The sequence below is a fragment of a genome, unplaced genomic scaffold (assembly GCF_019419815.1).
Source record: "Pyrus x bretschneideri cultivar Hongxiangsu unplaced genomic scaffold, Pyrus_bretschneideri_v1 Contig57, whole genome shotgun sequence".
In the NCBI taxonomy this organism is placed as follows: domain Eukaryota; kingdom Viridiplantae; phylum Streptophyta; class Magnoliopsida; order Rosales; family Rosaceae; genus Pyrus; species Pyrus x bretschneideri.
The window spans coordinates 201,425-211,802 of NW_025999795.1; the positions used below are offsets into that span (position 1 = coordinate 201,425).

A 10,378-nucleotide genomic window follows, 5' to 3' on the forward strand; every position below is an offset into this window, starting at 1 on the left:
AGTTATATGGACAATATAACTGGTTAGCCAACTCTCATCGTTTGTTTAAGATGGGTATATATATGAGAAATTTTAATGATATTTTTTAAAAAATAAGACTCTTCATGAATTCTCTGTTATTTCATATTTTAGCACAATGTTTTATGATGTTAACATAAAAACTGACGTTAAATTGTGAGGTGACAGAGAGTTCATATGACGAGTCCCATTTTTGAGAAAATATTCTTAGTATTTTTCATATACATATATATATATAAAGTTGGGCAAGAGGTTAAAACCGTGCGCTCCTAGATGTTTATTGGTTTGGTTTAATTATATCACAACCAGAAAGGATGCAGCTCCAGGCTCAGAGACAGATCAAGTCAGAGATGGAAGAGGAGTCTCATTGTTTAAGGGAAAGGAAAGCATCATTAATAATCTGCGTGGATACATTTGGAGGTAACGCAGTAAGCTTTCTGTAAATAGAAAATGATTCTCTCTATACTTACATGCATATATATGTATGTATGTATATCTGGCCTGTAAGTAATACATGAAACTGATCGTATCTTTTGTCCGATAATTAGAAGATCATCGGAGAGAGCCTGGACTCTGCTCCGGAAGGAATATTATTGCTATATATTTCTTGGGTTGTATCAAATGCATTCTTATCTTTTGGTTAATATTAATTATATATCTTTCTCCTATAGCAGAGGCTAGTGGTTACTTTGTTATCTTTCAAGCTAATTTGTGAGAGTTCAACACAATAAGATCCATACTTCGTTCCCAAACTTTTATCCTTACTTGTCCACCAGCAGATTTCGGCAGATTCGGCATGCAAATGGCCATTTCTTATTGATGACTTCTCTCTTTCATTTGAAATGTAAAAGTTTGAATCTTTTTTTTATACGTTCTCCCACATATTTTTCTCTTGCAAATGAGAACTAAAAACTAAATCCAGAACAGACCCTTATTTTTGTATGTCAGTTCTAGCCAAGCATGCCACGGATGTCGGTTCTTTACATTGTTGGGCATGGAAATCTATTGATTAGTCCCCTCTAACATGCTATAGACTGCTTTTATATCCGCATCTCTTTAGAGCCATTTTCTAGTAGTGGCAACACAATCGATCCATACGGCTAGAAGCCTAGAATTGCTGGGTTTTGTTCCGGTTGTAGTGTACAACTTAATCTATGCATTCTAACCTGGTGGCAACACAACTGATATTTTTACTTTTTTTGCGTATTTTTGCGCTGGTGTATGTATACATTTTAGACAGATACGATGTTTTGATTCCAAGAATTATAGAAATAATATCTCTGTAAGAATCTTTTCCACAGGGGAGAGAAGGACAGGGCCACGCTGATTGTCAGTTCACAGGTCCGCCAGAAATAGAGCGTTTACACTGCCACAAATTGCAGCAGCATATAATATGAATGGTGTTATACGTATATTTATTTTTACTTTTCACACATTTTTATTAATGTGTTTTTTAATTTTTTTCAATCATTTGATTCGATATTCGTAAATTAAAAATGATGTAAGAAAAGTAAAAAGAGTTATCCTCTCCTGATCTAAGGATGAGGATCCTCCTGACTAAAGAGTGTGGACCGTTGGATGAAAATCCAACGGTTATAAACAAGGGGGTTCCTTTAAAGTTATAATAATTATAACCGTTGAATTTTCATCTAACGGCCCATATTCCTTGATCAGAAGGATCATCATCTTTAGATCAGGAGAGGATCCTGATCCCTCTTCTTGTACCTCCGTCAGTGTAAATAATAAGTTTTATGTTAAAGTCTGCTACCAAATACCTACCTAGCTACATCCGTAAGACTAGTACTATGTAGTACATATACGCGCAAGGGATAATAACTTCTCTTCTCCTCATTTATATTGCTGATGCTGATCTGAAAACCAAACCCAATTTTCAACCACAATTCCGGGTACCAAGTGTCTCTATAATATTTATCTAATTACTAATATGGTATGCACATGTTTACTTGATAAGAACTAGAATTGGAATCATTTTGATGTTTGCATATGACAACAATTTCACTTCTTAACTTCTTTACATGTTTACTGACAAATATGAAATTAAAAAGTGCGAGTATACCCTTAAAAATCCATAATAAAATATCTAAAAATTATGATCCCCTTCCTTACTTCATCTATTTCTAAATCTCTAATTCCTTCCTTTTCCCATATCCATTAAGTAAGCATGTCCATGCCCTCACCTCTTAACTTTCTCATGTGTTATAAACATGGAATCAGAAAACTGTTAGTTTCCTATTAAAATCCTTGATCATACCTAAAAACAAAGCAAAAAATCAGATGAACTAGCGGACTAGTTAATTCTACTCCCCTTCCTTCTCTTATTTTTAAGCTCTCCCTTGGATAAAGTTAGGGTTCCACAATTAAAACCAATTGGCTATATAGAGAGTCGCTTAATTTACTTATAAGCTAGCTCATGCAAAGTCTATTCTCTGATTAATGTGAGATTAATTCTCAACATCTCTTCTTTATATCTCCTAATTAAACCTATCATTAATGAATCCAATCACCAAAAATAGTAATTGAGAATTGTTTATGTAATTTTGGTAATGCATAGTGTATTTATATGATCATATGATATGCCCTAAATCTTGGGCACAAATTTTGCCTGTTGTTTAGCAACTTTGACTTATAACCAAGACCTAAACGTTCAGGTGCTAATCACAAATCCAAAAAGGAAAGTAGCGCATTCAGGAGCATTTCATGCCATCAATCAACATGTACACTACTCAAAGAAACAGCAAACTAGTATATGCAATGCAACTAGTTAGTTGTGATCATATGATAGTAGTAGAAAGATCCATCACCTAATAACCATTAATTTCCCAGAGCTAGTAATTATAAAAGCTTTAACATAATACTAATCAGCTGCAAGAACGAAAGAAAGCAGTACATGTGATGAAGCAGCTAAACAAAAATAATTCCAACAAAAACACACAAAAATAAGTAATTAATTAATATATTGCGATTCGTGAATCATACCCTTAATCACTGATGATATCCGTTACAATGCAAGCATTGATTTTGCTTATTATTTCCTGAGTCCGAATGATGATACAAATAGTGAGCCCAGATACCGAAAATCTGATTAAATAATTAATTAATAGTTCCAAAGATTTTCTCCGTTGGAATTTTCAGGCGAATTGTCGGAAGAGATCCTCGGCGGACTCACCAGCATTCCCTCCGCCATGTCCACCAGCAGATTCGGCATATTCAAAAGCGCCTCCTCATCCATAAACTCCTCCTCCTGCTGGCCCACCACCCCACGCTCATTATCAACACCACCCGGCTCTGATCTCCCTCCGCTCTCCCTCCCCCGGGGAACTAACATATTGGCCCTCGACTGTGCTGCCCTAGCGGCCGCAGATCGTATTTCACTCGCGGCGGAGGAAGCCGGTATCGGGTACGTAAGAATCGAGTTGGGGAAGTTCAAGGGAGTATTTGGCCCTTTCAGCGCGATCGCCGCCACGTCGTACGCAGCCGCCGCCATCTCTGGCTTAGGGTAAGTGCCAAGCCATATCCTTGTAGTCTTACGTGGCTCCCGAATCTCGGACACCCATTTCCCGCTCCGACACCGGATTCCCCGGTAGACCGGATGCCCCCTCGGCGAGCCTGATGTCGAGCCTCCCGATGGGGACCGAACGCCCAGTCTCGGGGATGAGGAGGAGGAGGAATCGTCAGGTAGGGTTGATGTGGGAGGGCTAGGAGGAGTCGGAGGAATTTGTATAAAGGGATTGGGATTGGAGGTTGTAGTTGGTTGGTCAACAGGGGTTTTGGGCACGTTGCTATACGGATTGGCCATAAGGTATAATCTACATACAATTTTTATGTGCATGTATGTATTTATATATATGTGAATTCATGACCAAATGCGTGCCACGATATAAATATTAATGAATTGTAACGGATATGTGAGATGATCATCCTATTTATACGCGAAAAATGGGGGTTTGTTTTGTTTTTGTAAGAAGCGTGGGAAAATCGCGGAGCTTTTGCTGGCTTTTTAAATCTTTTTGTGTGACTAAATTGGACTAATCATGATTAAGATTTAAGAATTAACACTTTATGAGTGAGAGGTGGTGTTGAAATAGAGAGATTTTTTAGTATAACAGGTACATGAGGTGATACATCATTTGTCATTATCTAAATGATGAGATATGTATGTTAAAAAGTTAATAATCTAAAAAATAAAATTTCCACCACTTACATAAAAATAGATGATATGTCATTTATACTTCCATCACAATAAAAAATTACAGAGGGAACACGTATTAAGCCCTGAAGCAGTCTCCTATAGCAGCTAGAGATTAGCTGTTGTCGACCTGGTCATTTAATCAAGATCTTCCCTTTGAAATTTAATTAGTATTATACTTATAATGTAAGACGTGTTGTGGGGCAAGGGGGGTGATATAATTTAATTGCATCATGCTGATCACTTTATCAGCATCTACATCACACTCCTAGCTTTGCTTGACTGTACGGATGTCATCTGCACCATTAAAAATTGTCTAGCTTTCTTTTTAACATAAAAAAGAGAATAGAGTGTCCAAGACTTCAAGGTGAATTTTCTTTGACATAATAAAATGCAATTTTAAATTACATTATTGCTAGTTTATTATGATATAAAAGCTCGATTCACCAGATTAGTTTTGAATTCACATTAACGAAAACAAACCATGATACGAAAAATCCAAAATTCGTCATAAAAAAATTTGTAGCCAATTCCGTTGAGCAGTTGTCAACCCATCCACTCATCTCTCAATCACTCTCCCCCCATCCTCCTATTTCTTTTTCATTTTTTTTGTTCTGAAGGGGAAAACCTGGGCAACGGGTGGATGACTTCACCACCACCAAAACTTGTAGCATTTTATATATCCATGAGCAGTAACAAAATTCATAAGTGAAAGACTCAAAATTTCAGATGTTTTTTGAAGTGGAATACGTGTAATCTGTTCCAGAAAAGAAAACTCCATTGACGTCTTTAACTTAGCTAGTCGCTTGCTGCCTAGAGGGAGGAAGTCGAAGAGTGAGTGAGTGAGACAGAGAGAGAGAGAGAGAGGGACATTGATGGGTGAGTGGCCTGGCCTTATTAATCTGTTTTGTTTTCAATTCTCAAATTCATTAAGGGTAAAAGTTCAAGAACATAATTTATGATTTTAAAGCATTAACTTTGTAGTTTAATCTGATAGTGGAAATGATGAGTGGGAAAGACAAGTAGAAAATGCAAGAGGAAAAGGTACCTAGCATCCCTCTATATTTTACTCGATTTTCTTTTGATGCTGCTTGTTAGACTAAATCTAGTGTTTCTCCATGCGATTGAAAAATGAAAGAGTCAGGTCTTGTACGTATGATTGTAACTAAGCAATGTTTAAAACTTATTGTATAAAAGATAATTCAATTGAGCTAAAAAATTTCATCATCACCTTTTACTAAGGTCAAATTAAACACATATAACATACCCAACCTCAAATAAGTGCATGGTAGCAAATCACAAATTAAGACGGGTTAATGAAAGTGATGACATTTAATATAATAGACCGTGTTTTTAGTACACTAAAAAAAATCTTGTCTTACCTGTTAATTTACGGACTCCTAAATTATTTTTGTCATCACATTTCAGTTCTATGTAAGAAAAGACAAGAAACAACAAATGAAAAGAGGAAAAACCTATTAGGTTGTCAAACCAATTTCTTAAGATGTATCTCTAAATCCACAAAACACCAAATCCCATTTTTCATGGGCACAAGAGACCCACATTTACACTATCAACAATTAAAAACAGAAAAAAACTACATACCTCTTCCCTCTTTCTCTGTCCGACCGTTAAAATTTAGTTTCCTTATCTAAAAGTCAGTTTCTCCGTCTAACACAGGTCTCTTCTCTCATCTCATCCATGGAGACCATTCAATCATCAAGCTTCCCAATTTTCCGCACCAACCCAGTTTTCCTCACCCCCAGGCCTCTCAGACCCTCCAAGGTTTCCATCAAACCTCCACCGCCGGACTTTGATTTCAGGTCAGAAATTTCGGTGGACTCAAGAGCCATAATAGCCAGAACTCACCCTGAACTGCTTGATTTGGCTGAGAATGGGAGCTTGTTCTTGATCGAGAAGAGCCAGTTCGGTCCCGTCCCAGCATGGAGGGCAGAGTTCGTCGAGCCGGAGGCCATCTGGTTGGTCGGAACCAATCATATTTCTCAAGACTCTGCAGTGGAGGTCGAACGCGTGGTCCGGGCAGTGAAGCCGGATAATGTGGTGGTGGAGCTATGTAGAAGCAGGCAAGTGTGACTTGGAATTTAATCTCAAAATGTTACATAGTTACAATAGCAATCGTTATTTTTTAGGTTAATTGTAGCAATGTTCATGAACTACACCCTGAGTCGCATTTAGTGCTTTGGTTTCGATTATGTGCTTCGAGTTGTATCGTTCAAGGATTGTTGCTGCAATTATCCCTTATTTTTCAACTATATGTACATAGATTAATCAATTGTTATTTTGTAGAATAATTGTAGTGACGTTCATAAATTATTCCGAGTCACATTTGACTCCTTCAATTTGAATACGAGATTATGTGCCCCGAGTCATACAGTTCAGTAAATATTGCTATAATTTTGATTATGTACATTCAGTCATCCATATATCCATACTCCACATCTTAACTGAAATTGTTGCAGAACCCAATTTCAGAGCTGGGATTATGTATGCTGATGCCTCCATGGATGGTGAGGCAGGAGGCCAACAATTAAGGTCTAATATGTTCTCTCTGAGTGGAACTGGGTTTTTCGGGGCCGTAGGTCGAAGCATAAACTTGGGTAAAAAGCCAGTTTCTTGTGTATCAATTAATAGTTTTATGTGTAGATGAAATTATTGGTTTAGTTTTATGTCATAGGGGGTCAAACTGCTCTAGCGTTACGAGTACTGTTGGCTGTTTTCTCATCAAAGATTTCATCCGACACCAATCGTCCTTTCGGTGATGAGGTAGTTGACTACAATTAAATTTTATTGATGACAAAATGTACTGCTTGAAAATGAAATCAGGTGTGTGACCATATCCATGTGACCTTTAATGGACTGCAGTTTCGATCTGCTCGAAAAGCCTCTGAAGAAGTTGGTGCTCAAATTGTGTTGGGGGATCGTCCAATTGAAATTACCGTATGCGCAAATCGAAACCCTACTGTAATACAGGACTATATATATAAGTTTTTCTACTACGCCGTTAACTGCATTTTTTTAATACGGACATGTTGTTGATGGTATCGATATTCTTGACACTACATGCGTATTTACAAAGTTACAATTATTGATAAGTGATTAGTATGGTTTTTAATATGTGATTGATAAACTTGACCGTAAGTCAATTAACAGCATTGTAGAAAGGTTCATGATGCAAAATCTTGGTAAATTGTATATAATTTGTTTTTGCAGCTTGAAAGGGCTTGGAATTCTCTGACTTGGAGTGAGAAACTGAGCTTAGTGAGCTCTGTTGTTCGTGGGATAACATCACAGTCCGATATGTCGAAGAAGAATCTCAATGATGAATTAGACAGGGTAAAGTTTGATTAACAAGATAATATTACAACATAAAAATAAACTATACAACTGTTCAATACTTACTAGATCTTAATTATGTTAATTATTCAAACAAAACGTATATTTGATTACAATGTAGGAATCAAGTACAAGTGATAGCACATTTCAGCTTTATAAGCAGCTAAGTTCTTCATATCCTTCACTCCTACAACCTCTTATACATGAGCGAGACACTGTAAGTATCTCAATTCAACCCGGATTATGAACATTCTATAATACAATGCAGAATGAAAGTTAACAAGTGACTTTTGTTTTTGTGTTGTTGCATATTTCAGTACCTTGCATGGTCTTTAAAGAGGAGCAAAGCTGTGAATAAGAGTAAGAGAGTAGTTGGGGTTATTGGAAAGGGACACATGAATGGTGTGATTTATGCCTTACTGGCTGACCTGGGAGACCTAAGGTTTAGGGACCTTGTAGGACAGAGGCCTACAGGTACTACTGATGCTTCTTCTAATGGTTGGATTGTGAAGTTGGTCCAGGACTTGATTAGAGATACTGTTATTGCCGCCCTCCTGTGGGCATTGTATGAGCAGTTCATAAAAGGTGGGTTAGAGTGTCCATTTTGATTTGAAATCCCAAATGGCTGAAAAAGAAAAAATTTGATCTTTGTTTTGTATATAGATTTGGAATCTGCTCGGCTCCTTTCTATTTAAGGACTCATTCTTCCTTACACCTACATCATAACTTCTGTAAACGTGTCAAAATGTGATTGATCTGTAAGGAGTAATCAATCCTTAAATATTAGAAATCAAGTATCTTCTTAAAAAAAATTAAAAAACTGATAAGGAAAGGGAACTGAAGATTGTTGCTACAAAAGCTTATAATTTATTTTTGTATTATTGCAATTCATATTCACCTCAAACAAATTAAAATAGTAAGATTGATTTATTTACTGCTTAAAGCTGAAGGTGAATGTTATGTTGCTTTTTGGAGGTGGCAGGGGAGCTTAATACAACAATTAAGGATATAAACAAAAACTGCATTAAAACACCAAGTAATTTATAGGAAACTTTTACATCTCTAATTAAACCTTCCTGTTTAAGGCTTTCCTACTCTGGGTGTGAAAGAGTGATTCGACTTGGTACATATGGCTTCACTTTTGGGATGACTTCTGGAATTGACGTTATTGCTGACGCACTCTTTAATACAAGTGGATCCTACATACAATTAATAAGAAGGCCCACTTCTATTAAAACGTATGTGTCAGCAATAACGTCAATATTGTGAGCAAACCATGCGATTGGCCATTGGTATTGTCTGACAAATGGTTGTATTAGGGTTGATTATCATAACACTGAGAAATTGAGTTACAAAGAGAGAGAGAGAGAGAGAGAGAGAGAGAGAGAGAGAGAGAGAGAGATAGAAGCTTAGAGATGAAGGAATTTTAGAACACTTTATATTTCACACTTTGAATTATTACAAGCCTTTACAATGTGTTATATAGTATCCACATTACATGGATTATTACAATAATACCCTTTGTAACTAACTCTCTAACAGTATTAACTAATTGAGTGATGGTAATTATAACCAATAGACAGTTGACAAGTGTCAATTGGTTAATAGATTATGCGATAAGGATGTCATTAAACGATATCCATGAGTCCATGACAATTTAGCCAATCATAATCCAAAGGTGGTGAAAGTTTAAGAATGCAATCAATGGCCCTGGATTTCGTTCCTTCTTTCTGTTGGATTTCAACCACTAAAAACATTTCACCTTTGTTTAATGCTTGAACATCCTCTTTTGATATAGATGTCCACATATACGTAAATAAATGACTGATGCTAATATTGTAATTTGAAGTAAAACAGAGAGGCAATATTGTCATATCACTTGGTTAGAAACAATGGACTGAACTAAGACAATGGTTTTCAAATACCACGATCCAGTTACCTTATCCTGGTTTCATTTCCGAGATTTTATATTAATGTACACATTAGCCTTAGTTTATGGTAAGTTATTGTGAGCCAAAGCCAGCCCTAATAGACAACCAATTGGCAGAGGTATACTCAGGTTCCCTCCAATTTGAAATCAAAAGTTTGAGACGTTGAGACTGTAAAGTGTAACAAGATAATATCAAACAAATTTACCAGCTTTTACATTTAAAACACGAAACTCAGAAAGAAGTGAAATTTGACCACTTTTCTTGCTACCAATGCTTTTGCTATAACGGGCCTCACCTTTAGTCTTTCACAATTTTACTTAATAATCTTCTGAATTTTACGGACAAAAAAAACCATAATATTCTGCGTTTGATTTTCTTGTTTTGAGTTTTTTTGGTTAAAAAGAGGTAAATATTATAGCATTTAGTAGTTAATTTGTTTAGTTAAAAAAATGTGACAAAATGAGTTTGTTTAGTAAAACAATTGATATATTACCTTGATGAATAGGGTCTTTCTTTTCAACGTGTTGCGTTTAGGTTCAAAACCATCTATCCCCATAATGTAACTTAAAATATTATTATCGCTTGTAATAAAAAAATAAGAGAGTACATACTTTGGCGAAAAAATAAATTTTGGTTTCAACTAGCACGTGGTGATTGACGCTAGCAAATTTGCCTATATATTGCAAATGATTGGTCATGAACTGTTATAGGCAGCTAAGAATAAACCATTACGCTATTAACCATTAGGTCGTTAGACTGTTAAAACTGTTAATTTCAAGATATTCTATTATTTCCTTGTGCAAATGATTTTTCCTGATTCGTTATAGGCAGCTACGTGGAAATCGTAAAGTCATTAACCCCGTTAGGT

The 10,378-nt window shown here is 36.1% G+C and overlaps 2 protein-coding genes and 1 long non-coding RNA gene across 4 annotated transcripts; 2 read left to right on the plus strand and 1 right to left on the minus strand.

Moving 5' to 3' along the window:
- Nucleotides 1-276: 276 nt before the first annotated feature.
- On the plus strand, nt 277-1,488 carry LOC125471136. Its single transcript, XR_007253401.1, has 2 exons — nt 277-438; nt 1,320-1,488. It is a non-coding gene; the product is annotated as an uncharacterized LOC125471136 (long non-coding RNA).
- Nucleotides 1,489-2,976: 1,488 nt separating this feature from the next.
- Nucleotides 2,977-3,935, minus strand: LOC103933305 (ethylene-responsive transcription factor ERF027). The gene has a single exon (XM_009342989.3). It carries the CDS (start codon nt 3,866-3,868, stop codon nt 3,134-3,136), a length of 735 nt encoding a protein of 244 aa, XP_009341264.1. The 5' UTR covers nt 3,869-3,935; the 3' UTR covers nt 2,977-3,133.
- A 1,819-nt stretch (nt 3,936-5,754) lies between these two features.
- On the plus strand, nt 5,755-8,291 carry LOC103933303 (traB domain-containing protein). Of its 2 annotated transcripts, none has more exons than XM_009342987.3 (7): nt 5,755-6,309; nt 6,719-6,843; nt 6,921-7,009; nt 7,109-7,207; nt 7,457-7,579; nt 7,701-7,796; nt 7,897-8,291. In XM_009342987.3, the coding sequence occupies exons 1-7, from the start codon at nt 5,927-5,929 to the stop codon at nt 8,185-8,187; spliced, it is 1,206 nt and encodes a 401-aa protein (XP_009341262.2). In that variant the 5' UTR covers nt 5,755-5,926; the 3' UTR covers nt 8,188-8,291. The 2 variants fall into 2 exon arrangements, with proteins under 2 accessions (XP_009341262.2, XP_009341263.2); XM_009342988.3 differs by having other exon boundaries at nt 5,760-6,309; nt 7,109-7,183.
- The last annotated feature ends 2,087 nt before the right edge of the window (nt 8,292-10,378 follow it).